Genomic DNA, 14,429 nt, shown 5'->3' with positions numbered 1-14,429 from the left:
ATTGAACTAGAAATGGAGAAAGGTTCTTAAAAATAGCTAACACATTTACATAAACATACAAATGTTGCTTAGCACACTAACCCGATAAACCCAAAAGGGACTGCTGGGCATATTGAAGAGAAAGGTGAAGATGTCAAAAATCACCTGCTTGTTAAAGAGGTGGTAAAACAAGTAAGCAGATGGCAATGACGAGAGAGAGCTGACTGAGAAATTGGACAAAAATATTGTTAACATGCAATGCCAGGCTAGCTTAAAATTAAAAACATTTAAGTGAGAATGGTTTTATTTCTTCTGAGCAACACTGCACCACTGGTGTAATATATAACATGAATTATGCAATTGTTTTATCATATCATAAAATACCTTCAGGTCTTAAAGATGCTTCAAAAATTACTTCATTTAATAAATATTTAAATCAAGTCATTATTTTCTCAACTTCTCCTAAGACAAGCATTTGTCATGACTAATAAAAATGTTTTATTACCTTTTTCATTTATTTAGCAAGCAGATTTATCCCTGATGAAAGGTGACAGCTTGACAAGACTGGAGACTGAAGTGCTCTGTCCATATAATGAGGAAGCACTCAGTCTGCTGCGGTAGTAGACTCCCCAGGTTGCCTTCTCAGCAAAGCTCATCCCTCTCTAGCACTACACTCCTGCGGGCAGCCCCTGCTCCATTCCCGCACCATCACTGACCTCTCCACCGAAATTGCCAGCAAATGTGTCAATCACTGCCCAGGGTGATGGATCCTGACAGAAACAATTACCTGCTAGGATACGGAGAGCCAGAATTTCAGACTGTGTATGTAACGGCTGCTAGAGACTAGCAACTTTTAATCTCCACTGGGTGAATTTTGAAATGAGGTTCTAACCATCCTTGTGGGCCAACTTATAAAAGAAGCCTCATTAAAAGAAAACAGAAAAAACAAAACAAAAACACCCACACCAAAACCTACAAACAATCAAAAGCCCCAAACCACACACATACACACTTGACTTACAAATTAAATATTGACCAGCTACAAGTGGATAATATACCAGCAGGAAAAAAAGCCATCTTAAAAAGGCTGCTAACTGAGTTCTGGTAATGCTGCAAGCTAGTGCAACTTGAGACACAGGAAAAACACCCACTAGTACATCCACATGTACTTGGAAAAAAGCTATTTTTATTTCATGTTCTAAAAAATGTATGTTCGTGTCACTGAGTTGCAATAAACGTTTTTGTTTCCCAGCTATAAAATTAACCTACTAAATCACAATTGTTTTCTGTTTCTGCATGTGAAATCAGCAGCATTAAAACATAGTGCTGCAAACCAGTCATTAAACACTGGGAAACTGATAACGAAGGTAACAAAGGAGTAAGATATTTGTATTCAGTAACTTCATAGAGCCTGCAAGATGCCTAGGAGGTCTCACAGTGTTGCCTGGATGGTCAGAAAAGAAAATAAGCCTCCACAGAAAGCAACTGAGAATCCCTGCAATAGTTCCTGTTGTGCATCTCTCCTTCCATGGACCACAGAAGTTCAAGAGAAAATTATCTCTAACTCTCTAAATTAAGAGCAAAACTAAGAAAAGGAGGGAATACTTCAGAATGGCATGATGCCAGGAGACATACCTGATCACCTGAAAGGAGGACAACCAAACAAGGGCAAAATGGAGAGTGGGGGGCTCCTTTTATGGGTTTCCAAGGTGTGATAATCCCGGGACCAGAAAATGCTCATAGTCTCAGAAATTGAGAGCTCTTTATATAACATACAGGTACAGCATGAGAACACCTCATGTAATGTAAAGGCTGATAAAGACTGACCCACAACTGCAACACACCAAAGGAAAACAGCAGGAGAGGGGCAGAAGACATTGCCACCATCTTGCTTCCTTCAAAAGCAAGGGAAATTCTCAGAAGCATTGTGAGAAAGGAAAACCTTAAGCAACAGCTACCCCTTCTTGTCTGCCCTGAAGGAAAATTCCCTCTTGATCCCAAAGATGCTGATCAGATTAATGCCAGGGACACAAGCAGGGCTCAGGACCAGGCTACTATCATGCCAGAGTTTTGCTATTAAAACACTTTCAGAAAGAACACAAAAAAAAAAAAAATCTTATAAACTCTTGTAGGTAACATCTCAGGATCACAAGGCTCCTTGTGACCAGCAATGAGTTGGTGACATGGAAAGTGGGATCAAGCGCACCCTCAGCAAGTTTGCTGATGACACCAAGCTGTGTGGCGCAGTTGACACTCTGGAGGGAAGCAATGCCATCCAGAAGGACCTGGACAGGCTGGAGTGGTGGGCCACTGCCAACCTCATGGAGTTCAACAAGGCCAAGTGCAAGGTCCTACACCTGGGTTCAGAGAAGCACAAGTACAGGCTGGGTGGAGAATGGATCAGGAGCAGTCCTGAAGAGAAGGATTTGGGGGTGATGGTTGAGGAGAAGCTCAACATGAGCCAGCAGCTAGAAATGCAACCGTATCCTGGACTGTATCAGGAGAAGCATGTCCAGCAGGTTGAGGGAGGGGATTCTCCCCCTCTACTCTGCTCTTGTGAGACCCCACTTGAGTAGTCTGTTCAGCTCTGGGGCCTCCAACATAAGAAGGACATGGACCTGTTGGAGCAAGTCCAGAGGAGGACCACAAAGATGCTCCAGGGATTGGAGCCCCTCTGCTGTGGGGACAGGCTGAGAGAGTTGGGCTTGTTCAGCCTGGAGAAGAGAAGGCTCCAGGGAGACCTTATAGCACCTTCCAGTACCTGAAGGGGCTACAAGGAAGCTAGGGGGGACTTTTTACAAGGGCCTGTAGTGACAGGACAAGGGGTAATGGGTTTAAATTGAAAGCGGGGAGATTTAGATTAGATATCAGGAAGAAGTTTCGTCCTGGAGAGGGTGGCAAAGCACTGGCACAGGTTGCCCAGAGAAGCTGTGGATGCCCCATCCCCGGAAGTGTTCAAGGCCAGGCTGGATGAGGCGTTGAGCAACCTGGTCTAGTGGAAGGTGTCCCTGCCCATGGCAGGGGGGTTGGAACTAGATGGTCTTTAAGATCCCTTCCAGTCCAAACCATCCTATGATTCTATGATTGTTTGAAGTAGGTTGACATGGAGGATATTTAGTAAGCTAGTTAGATAGTCATTAATGAGACAGTGAGAGGAGTTGGCTTTCACTGGAAAGAATCTCAAAAACAGTACAGTTTTGCAATTTGCTACTGTCAGTAGCACAGAAGTAATGTGTCTTTTTATGTGACTAGAAGTAATTCATAAACCATAAACATCTTCCAGATTTTACTGGTCAGATTGCACACCTGACCTGTCCTTTTCTGTGCCATATTTGCATCCACTACTGCTATACAAACTAAGCCACAGTTAATGCTGAGAATGTGTGACTGTTTTGCAGCTTTCACCATCCCCAGCCTATGCTTTAGTGAGGGTCTAAGAACCGTCACGGGAGGGAGCTGAATTATTTAAAACTATGTTTTAAAGTACAAATACCACACAAAGGAGTTGTCACATCCATGATTAAAGTGCAGCCAGTTTGAGATCTACAAATGTATGTACTGTGTGAGAGCAAAGTATTATTTATGATAACAATTCTTACCATGGGTTAAAAAACACCAGGATAAAAATGCGTCTGATCAGTATATGGCAACAAATAAGTAATCACACATTTAAGCACATGGGAAATTCTGGCAGAATTTAACTACTATAACTGCAACATTTAACAGAGTCAGGGCTCATAAAACCTTTACAAAAGATATAGTAAGACAGCTGATGATTTGAAGTGACCAGAACCTCACAGAAACTTCACTTATCAGTCAGTGCCTGCAACTATCCAACTCTAAGATACAGCTAACACACTGATTCAGAACTTGGAATTGATATGACATCACATTTCAGTGCTGGATGTTTCTTATTAGTTAGAGATAGCAGATAAAAAACCATTACATATTAGAGCTTTGGTGTGGGTATCCCAGCATTTGAGTCTCAGTGTCTACCAACTTCAACTGCTAGATTTGCTCAGGGGTACTGTTATGGAACAACCGATCGAATACTGCCTCGCTCAAAGCTTGCTGAGTTGATAATGAAGAAGAAACTGCAGCAGAAGGTGACATCATCAAATTTCTTGAAAGTTATTAAACTTAACTTGGACTATCGTTAGCTTCCAGAACATTTCCAGCTCTTTATTGCTGTTGTAGACTGTGAAATCCATAGAGCCAGAAATGTAAAGTAATTAATGTTTTACAGGTTGAGAAGTTAAAAGCTGACCCTGACTAGAAGAGGGCTTTTACACAGCTGGAGTCTTCTGAGCTGTTAAATATCAGCATTACAGGAATGATCCGAAAACAAGAACTCGTACTTAATTTCCCACTGGTTTTATAGAAATCAATAATAACTTCTATTTCAATCACTCAAAAAACTACACTCTCAAGTGAGTGTGAAGTCCATATAGATTATCATTCAGAAGTACACTCTTCTCCCTGTAAACAACAATTTGCTTGTAATAGCTCTGTACATCTAGTAAAGATCAAATCTAATATGAAAATCTGACAGTAACATAACTTCCCCAGAAATGTATAGAACTGACTTTTTTCTACTCTAGCTATGATCTTCAACCTTGGCCTGCAGATGAACAGAGTGGAGGACACCAAGGGGAATTGTGGGGGTGACTTCCCTTCCAAGACTATGACAAACAATCCTCTAAGATATTGAGCAGTGCATATCCTTGACGTTTCTGAAGGGCCTGCCAGTCACTCAGGAAAGTTTTAGGGATCCATGTTGAAGAAAGGTTTAAAATCTCTACATTTAAACTTTTACAAACCTTCTACCTCTTCCCAACATTTGATCTGCTTTTAAAGTTACAGAAAAAAAAAAACACCTCTTTAAAATACATATGCCGAACTGTCTACATAACTGAGAAATTAAATTACAAAATTAATAACACTGTTGTAATGGTTGGGCGCTCTCAGGTGTCTGATCTACAGGCAACTCAAGTCTCACCAAAGCCGATGATGCTCAAGCATTTCTCTTGGAAGTCAAGGTGGGTGGAAGGAGCAATTAGATATTTTTTCATGTATTTTGTGCACCTGCAAATACTGGAAGTAACTACTGAAGACCATGAAAATAAGTAAACAGAAGCTAAGCCTTGTGGATTGAGGGGTCCGTCTAGATGCTTCCAAAAACCTCAGAAATAAATGGTTAAATCTCTGTGTGGGTGTATGAGAGGCAAAAGGCTAGCAAATATGAGAGCAGCAAAAGAGATTTAAATTAGATTGGAAGGGGAAAGGCATAAAACCAGGCTCAGGAGAGATAAACCTGGGGGCAGCATGCCAATGTTTCAGGGATTGTTTGCTAGAGAAAACCTTTGGTCTGATGTTTGTGTGCACAGGAGGCCCAGAAGGCCAATGGCATCCTGGTCTGCATCAGGAACAGTGTGGCCAGCAGGACAGGGCAATGATTGTCCCCCTGTACTCGGCACTGGTGAGGCCACACCTTGAATCCTGGGTTCAGTTTTTGGCCTCTTACTACAAGAAAGACTTTGAGGTGCTGGAGCATGTCCAGAGAAAATGGTGGAGTCACCATCCCTGGGGGTATTTAAAAGACACATAGATGAGGCACTTAGGGACATCATTTTGTGGTGGACTTAGCAGTGTTAGGTTTATGGTTGGACTTGATGATCTTAAAGGTCTTTTCCAACCTAAAAAATTCTATGATTTTAAGGAAAACATCCACTATGCAGACTTCTGCACAAGAAAATTACTTGTGTGTGCACTGAAAAACAGCTGTCTGACTCTTACAGCCATATTTTCCTCCTGACCAGAAGGGTCAAAGGTCCCTGAATATAGGCTAACTGGCTGGGCCAAAAAAGCTGGACCAATCCCCACATTTCTTTCTAATCTAACATCAGCCATGAGAAAGAAGATGCTGGCATCTCAAGAGGCTGTTTCACATGGGAATGGGGAAAGGTTTCTGGACTTACTATAGTTCTACCTCAGCCTAAAGACTACATAAGAACCATGATGGAATTATGACAGCAAAAATACATACAGTTTAAAGGCTTCCTTCCTAGAACATAGTATCTCTTGTGCTGACTAAAGCAGAGACTCATGGATGTTTAAAATTGTTCTAAAATGTATCTGTTTTCTGCCACTACTCACTGTCCTAAAGGAACAGGTGGTAAACAAGATTTCCTCACAGGATTTCAGCTCTGGAAAAGGCTTAGGCTTCTTAGGGAATCTGAGTACAATGGTACCAGTCTAGGTAGCTCGCTACAGCAGTGCTGCTAGGCACTGCTTCCGTGGAAGAAAACCAAATAAAGAGGCTGAGAGCCCAAAATGCTCCCAAGAGACCAAGAAAACTGACAGTGCGGCAACCCGCTGCAACCAAAATCTCAAAAGCACATCAGCTGAACAGCAGCCAGGCACAGATGCCCGATGACTATTCAGAAGGGGAATATTATGAAGGCCATCACACAGCATCTCGAGCTAATCCATCTGTACAGGAAAACGTGTGCATAAGCACACAATCTCCTGTGGTTTGAGAAACACTTCTGAAGCATGCTCACCCTCTGAATAAGTCATACCTCAATAACATCTATTTCAAGGGTTGCACAAAGAGGGAGAAAAACTTTCTAAACATTTGCGCGTTGCCCTTTGGTTACAAAAGCAGTGCATCCTGTAAAGAATCTAAGGAAAGAACTGACATAGTTTTGACTGCATCTGTTTGCCTAACCTGGGAATAAGACAAAAAAATTTTAACATGCAAAATATCATCCATTGCTCAGGTGTTTTAAATATGCATTGCAAACCTTTTTCTTTTAAGAATTTTAGATTCAAACAACACACAGCATCAACATTGTTTAGAGGGGAAAAAAGAAAACCCAGAAGTAAAAATAACCACACAGGTTTACTGGAGGGAAAGAAAGGCTAAATTCTCACTTACACAGAAGTCCCTTCATACAACCCTGGAAGGATAAAGAGGCTTTCAAGCAGATGTAAATTACACTCAAGCTGCCTTTAAGGCCCATTTGCACTGTCAGACTAGTTTAAAAGTACTTTGATGCCAATTAGAGTCCAACCTGAATTGTTTAGGTGGCACTGGTGCCGAGCTGAGTGTACAGTTGATAGTCAGGAGTGGAAGTATTCAAACCCTAATGCCGAAATTTTCCTGTAAGACTGTTTAATTCAGATTTACAAAATGAAAGGATGACTGTAAAGAAAAAGGACTTCCCTTGTAAATGATCCAAAACCCCAAAGAACAGTTGCAGGTAAAATAAGTACCATCTGGCAGAAATTGGCACTTTTTTGCTTTCCTTTTCCCTTCCACCATTTTTATTTTTAATCCAAGACAGAAACAATTAATGTTATTTTCAGGAGCAATGTGGTACAGGAAAATGTCTCTGATGAAGCAAGAACACAAGGCAGGGAAGGCTTTGGCTGACTAATACAACCACTTTATCAATGTTTCCGAATTTTCTTCTATTACCCATTCAGGCGCCCACATCTGCTAGACCTTTCCCTCCCATCTGTCTACTGACCTCTCAGTCTGTTTAGATATGATGAGAGGTGGGATAGTAGGCACCTTTTAAAGGTTTGGGGGAGACAGGACCTCCCTCAGCCCTAGAGAAGTGCTTTGACAGAATGCTTTCTCTTGCTGTGGGTACCATGTGTCTGCACCAATACCAGCCTCTACTGATCTGAGAAGTAAATTAAAAAACTCAAAGCAGATCCCCAAGCAACTGTTGGCTCAGCTGGCCATAGACATTCTTCCAAAAAGCTATCCAGGAGGGCTTTCTTCCCAAAGTGGCTAATTAATCAAAATAAATACCTGCAGTCAGGACCCCCCCACACACTGTACTGTCTTTGATTTGTTCAGAGAAAACATTCCAAGACATCTTAATTTGTTGCTAGGTAAAAGGCTGCAACACCACCACGAAGAAAACAGCTTTGCAGCTAGAGCTGTGTGAAACCATCACTCTCCCCTTTGAGGAAATCTGGTGTACCAAACAGAGGTGCCTCTTTTTTTTTTTTTTTTTTTAATTCCACCAGCACTGAGATGTTTGGATTCATCTGTAGTATCCTACTCATCCTTTTATTAAGGATGGCAGGATGCTTAAAAAACTCTTGAGGATTATGTCCCTTTGAAGACTATGAGTAGCAAGGCCAGTGGGCAGTGGCTCCAGAAACAAGAGAGGAATTTGAGAGAATGAGGTCCATGTTCCCACAGGCCATCAGGGACAACAGGAAACACCATGTATTGGAGGTTCCAGGAAGCGTTCTCAGATCTTGTCCTATTTTCTGACACTCCTACAGCGGGTTCAGACTCCTCTCTTTAGATGGAGCAGACAGCACTGGAGCAAATACCATCATGCACAGGGCATTCTGCCTCCAAGGCAGGAGCAGATACTGCATAGCAAAGCATTTTGCTGTATGGGATGGACCTGCCACTGCCTTCCATGCACACACTTGATCACTCCATTCCTTATAATACATACAGCAGCTCTCTCCATCCAGAGGGATCTCTAGAGACAGAATTACACCTCCTGCCCCAAGTTTCCAGTTTGAACCTGGGCCAAGCAATCATTCTTCTAACAGAGACTTCTTCTAACAGAAGCTCACCATTTAAACTCACTTGACTTATAATGAACTTCTGGCTCTGTCCAAATCCCTCTTAAGAATAGGATATCCAGACTGGATAACTCTAACTATCATCATGGAAACACCATCTGCCAGAATCTTAAAGATCTTTGAGTATCGCCATTCATCTTTCCAAGGAGAAATATCATCTTTCATCGTCACTCTTTTTATCATATTATGGCATTGTAATAATGGACTCCAAAATTTCTCTTTTGAATATCTTTGCCTCCTGTCTTAATTTCTCAGTTGTCCCCTATTCCCTCGTGAATTTGGAATCTATTGCAGGAAACTAAACAAACAAATGTTTAATCACAGCAAAGCTTGCTAGAAAATTATGCTGATGCAGCAATAAAGCATGTCTGCTAGAAACAAAAAAAGGCAAAATGGCCAATTTCATGTTTTTATAGAGAAACAAGAACAGCAAGAGACCAGAGACATAAATATTTGGAACGTCCTGTCTCCAGATCAGAACGCAACTCAGATGCATAAGGACTAAGCACTGGGGTTGACTGCTACTTGAGATGCATTAGTATAGCCACTTAAAACTTTGAGTAGTTCCATCAAAGGCAAGGTTCCCCTGTCTGAAGTTAGGCAAACAAGTATTGAGCTGCATCAGCTCCAAGTTGCCATTAGATAAATAACATGTCAATGTCCACACACCACTCCAAAGTGTGCTGGTATTTTTTTTTTCAGGAGACTGAAATGGAAATGGACCTCATTGTACTCTTTTTAAGAGCATTTCCCTCAGTTGCTCAGATGAACATGAAGAACAGCCAACTCAGTTACACAGGGTAACCAAAAATGGTAAAGATAACCCAAAAACTAAAGGTAATTTTACATTTGGTAAAATTTACATATGAATATTATTCAATGTATTGGCATCAGAAAATTTGTAGACATATTTGTGCAGGCCAGATGTGCATAAGAAGGGGCCAGAGTACAATCTAGCATACATACAGTGTACAGTGCAGTACTGAAAGGTGCTGGATGAGGGAAGGGTATAGTAAACTTCAACCATTCACCCAGTGATAATCAGTGAATGACTGTGTACTGGCCATTCAATGGATTAGAAGTCTGTATTCCCATCACAGTACCACACCTCATCTAGAAACAATGGATAGGGTTGCTTTCAATAACCTCTTGTATCTGAGGCAGTAGGGTCCAACAGCTTCAGATCTCCTGATCTTAAGCCAGGACATTTACAGAGTGAAAATAGAACAGGTGGTACCATACACTAACAGGGGAGCTGCCTGTCCTCTCCCTCAGACATCTATCGGGTCTTCGGTGATCCTGCCACTTTCCCATTGTTGACTCTCAGCTAGTCCCAAAGCCCAAAGGAAGACATTGTCCTCCAAGGCTGCAGGGCATGTAACTGCATCAGGGCTCACTTGCCTGAACAGGTAGTCCTTCCTTTTCATTCTTCACAAACATCACTATGCTTTGGTATTTACTTAGCTTGTTTTGTTTTGTCAGTCAGTTAGGGCATTTGGGGATTATGGGTTTTGTCTGCTCTTTTTCTGGGGTTGTGTTTAAAAGAAAAAAAAAAAAAGAAAGAAAGAAAGGAGATGAATTTCACTCTTTAGTTATGTATTTCCTAACTACCTGTACCAAGAACAAAGACAAAAACCTTCTAAAAATCTTTAAGAGATTTGGGGTTTTTTTCTTTTAAGTTGGGATTTTTAGCAGTACTGTTTCCCTTTCTGTGCCAATTATAATGGCTCTGTTTTGTAACTGATAAGGGTGTCTTTAACACGTGTCCACAACAAGGAGCATTGTGTGCTGTTCCAATTGTCCAGTAGATGCTCAGTCCCAGACAGATGGTGCTTTATCCTCACCCTCTCTTCAAGACAGCATAATGCATTGTCCTGTCAGGGATTAATGGAAGTGCCACTCACATTAGATGCTAATTCTGGTAGCAACTCTGTTACTGCACTACAGATGCTACAGCTACAGCTTGCAACTAATGCTTGAAGCAGACAGTCCACGCTGGAGGAGAAGCAGAACATTCAGATACCAAAACAAGGCACACAGTGCAAGAATCTATCCAAAATGCAACCTCATAGTGAAGGGAAAAGAGACATTTGAAAAAGAAGACAAGCATGATGAAAAGAAACAAACAAACAAACAAACAAAATACCAACAGAGAAACAGTAGATGAAAAATGAGGGCTGAAGATTAGAGCAGAAAAAACAAAGATCAGGAACCAAATGGGAAGTTAAAACGAAAGATCCAAACACAACAGATAAAGTGCCTTTTCTCAGTAATGGTCAACGCATCACAACAGCAGAAAATCAGCACGAGCAAAGTGCCCCATAATAGGGAAGAGCACAGGACATAGACTGATGCCAGTGAGGGTAGGTTGTTTTACAGTTAGATCTTGCCCCAAAGCATTACTGTTTTATAAAACTACATATGGATGTTTAACATCTTGAATAGGCTTACAGCTGAGTACTGATTATTAATTACAATGAGAATCGCAAAACTGACTCCAAGAAAAATATACCAGGAGAGGTCTGCATAAGCAGTATAAGAGACAGGCAATTCAGGGATAAGTTTTCAGCTCTGTTCTGGATGCTCTCTTTTTTGTTTAGGTAAGAGATTTCAGATCCAAGACTAATTTGAGAGGCTTGCACAGATGCACAATGGGAACTGAGAAGCACCTAAGCTCAAACAATTTGTGCTACATCACTTTTGTCACATTTTCCTTCTAGTACTGTGCTCATTTACCATGATCTATGTGTGGCATAGTGTGAGAGAGAAAAAACAAGTATTGGATGTCTCTTTATGAAAACTTACTGGGGCGTATGAAATCATAGAATCATAGAATGGTTTGGGTTGGAAGCGACCTCAAAGACCATCTAGTTCCAACCCCCCTGCCATGGGCAGGGACACCTTCCACTAGACCAGGTTGCTCCAAGCCTCATCCAGCCTGGCCTTGAACACTTCCAGGGATGGGGCATCCACAGCTTCTCTGGGCAACCTGTGCCTGTGCCTCACCACCCTCTCCAGGAAGAAACTTCTTCCTGATATCTAATCTAAACCTCCCCACTTTCAATTTAAACCCATTATCCCTTGTCCTATCACTACAGGCTCTTGTAAAAAGGCCCCCCCAGCTTCCTTGTAGCCCCTTCAGGTACTGGAAGGGGCAATAAGGTCTCCCCGGAGCCTTCTCTTCTCCAGGCTGAACAAGCCCAACTCTCTCAGCCTGTCCCTATAGCAGAGGTGCTCCAGTCCCCTGAGCATCTTCATGGCCTCCTCTGGACTCGCTCCTTCAGGTCCATGTCTCTTTCTTATGTTGGGTCCCCAGAACTGAGAGCTGAGTAGAGAGGGAGAATCAACTCCCAAATCCTTTGTGTTTGAGAGAAGGTCCTATATATTTATGAGGATGACAAATCTAGTCAGATACTCCACACAAAATATATCATAACTAGCACTATCACTTCACTAATTGGTCAAGGGAACATAAGCCTTGCACCCTGCATTTCAGAGGTTGTGGGCGAAAGGGAAGGAAGGGAAGGAAGAAGCTACTTAGAAATTTTTATCAAACCTGAAAAGCCAGACCCTGTCAGCAGATGGTAGATGGAAAACTGGTATTTTTTGTGAAAAGCTAGAACAGTATAAAAATAGTGGAAAGAAGGAAAGCATTAGGACAGCAGGAAATACTAAAGTTAAAAGATATACAAGGAAATACATTTACATTGTCTGTTGCTCCATTAATAGATAAAAATGAAGCAATAGAATAAATGCAAGGGAAATGAGAAGCAAGAGCAGTCTATCACTAACAAGCTTAAGCACCGAAAAGTAGCTTGAGTCCAGGTCTTGAAACAGTATATTAAGCCATAATGTTTTCAAATTTCTTCTGAAGGTTGGAGAAATGTGGTATATTGTTAATGTTTCACAAGTCTTCAGTACTTTATATAAAGAAGCTGTTGTCCTGCTAAAAAGCAGATGAGCTATTAAACAAGAAAACTGGTTCTCAAAGTCAATGAGCTGTAAATCACAGGGAGTTGATACAGGTACACTAGAAAATTCAAACTGTATGATTATGCCATTCTCATACTCTTACGTGTCATGGGATCCAGTGGTATCGCACACTAAGAATGGACTAGATGGGGTAAATATATTTTTGGTCTGACATGTTTGTCCATTTTTATAACTTACTTTACTAAGAAATTGCATGTTGAGGAGACGGAAGTGAATTTATTAAATGACAGTATGTTTGACAGACATTATACTGGACTAAAAAGGTCTTGGCTGGAGCCAAGAACTATGTAGGTTGATACCTAACTAGTCACTCCACACTCCAAGTGACATAGTTCCAGGCTCAGACCTCCTTACATTTCCATTGCAGACCTCTTTACTATTCCCCATCTGGACTTTTCTTGAATAATACTTATTGTATTGTCCAGAAATTTTGCTGATTGCCTAACCACGTACAAATTGAATGTCAGAAGAAAATAGATATTTATTTGTTTTGTGGTTCAAAATAATATTCCAGATTCAGAGCTACGTGATGAACTTTCTCATCTCAGTTACAGTCTCCTCCTTTCTTTTTTTCCATTCCTTGTGCAACTCTGCTAGTGCAATTACTGCCACACTTGCAGTATGCCTCTGGATTTCAGTACCAATGCAACCATACTTTAAGGTACTCTGGACCATACTTTAATGTACTCTGGAGAGATATTTATACTACCTATCTCTAAGCACCCAAGTTGGTGATAGTTATTAACCAGCTAGTTACTGCACACTCCCTCCTCAGTCCATAGGCAAAGATCAGATCCTTCAGAGCAAGTATATTACCATAAGGTGCAACTCTTGCTACTCTAGCCATGAGATTTTTACATGTAGAAACTCCTGGCTGCACTAAATTCTATCCTTCTCTACCAAACTATTTTTAGAGGTAAACCAAGATAATGTGGGTTCAAGCCTTTAAAGCATAATACACTCTCCTCTGCTACAAAGGTGTTGTTCTACAAGAGGGAGATCAACTCATCTTCATGAAAATCACGTCATGTTTTAAACTCACCTATAATTTTCCATCGGTGAAGCCCTACGCAGTTGTATATAGGAATCTCAAACACTTGCAATCATTCAGTTTGTTGAGCAAGATTCATTTTACAAGTAACTCAATACAGCCTTGATTTCTGCTAGCCCCAGCTAAATGAGCAAGCACTTGGCATCTAGGGGTGAACAATGTTTGAGCGACAGTTTCATTTGTAGAAAGTAATTTTTCTCCTCCAGAACTGTGTTCAATCACAGCTTACTAGCTAGTCTTTAGTCCCACTTTTAACATGCTATTAACATGTGTAAAACAGATCTTACCTTGATCTTCTGAAGATACTGGTGACCTGGAATAAAACAACAAAGTCCAGTCAATCTTTGGTATGAAAAGGCCACAAATAAGGTTCAATCTCACTCTGGGGAATGGGATATGAAGGAATTAGAAGGTTTTATTCTTTATTCCTTAGAAGGGAAGGCTTGAAGGCATCTGACAGGAAAAGAGCAGAAGAGGGCAGAGACATACACTAGCAGCAGGTTCTGCAGACCAGAGTGGCCGTATGGAGTCACGTCCATGAGGCATCTGGGCAGTTGCACTGTTAAGCACTCAGTGCTAAGTAGTAAAAACCTATTTACTACTATTACTGTTAGAAATAGCTGACATTCCTGTTCAGAAAGTCATGGTCCTCCAGAATTATTGAAGGTACCATAAGTGTGGGCCAGGAGGAAACCTCACAACTAGGGATGGTTAAGAAAATTACAGATTCACACGAACTCACAGCTATTAAGGCGGCCATTATTCTTACCATGAATCAATG

At 41.2% G+C, this 14,429-nt stretch overlaps 1 protein-coding gene across 1 annotated transcript in view; it reads right to left on the bottom strand.

Annotated features, from left to right (window-relative positions):
* DGKI (diacylglycerol kinase, iota) overlaps nucleotides 1-14,429 on the bottom strand; it is a 124,261-nt gene that overhangs the window by 16,804 nt on the left and 93,028 nt on the right. The window contains exon 26 of the mRNA XM_010156558.1: nucleotides 13,936-13,961. Coding sequence (XP_010154860.1) covers nucleotides 13,936-13,961 — 26 coding nt within the window. The remainder of the gene's footprint in view (nucleotides 1-13,935; nucleotides 13,962-14,429) is intronic.

This window comes from Eurypyga helias, unplaced genomic scaffold (genome assembly GCF_000690775.1).
Source record: "Eurypyga helias isolate BGI_N326 unplaced genomic scaffold, ASM69077v1 scaffold11328, whole genome shotgun sequence".
Taxonomy (NCBI): domain Eukaryota; kingdom Metazoa; phylum Chordata; class Aves; order Eurypygiformes; family Eurypygidae; genus Eurypyga; species Eurypyga helias.
This window is presented reverse-complemented; position numbering and strand designations above follow the sequence as displayed.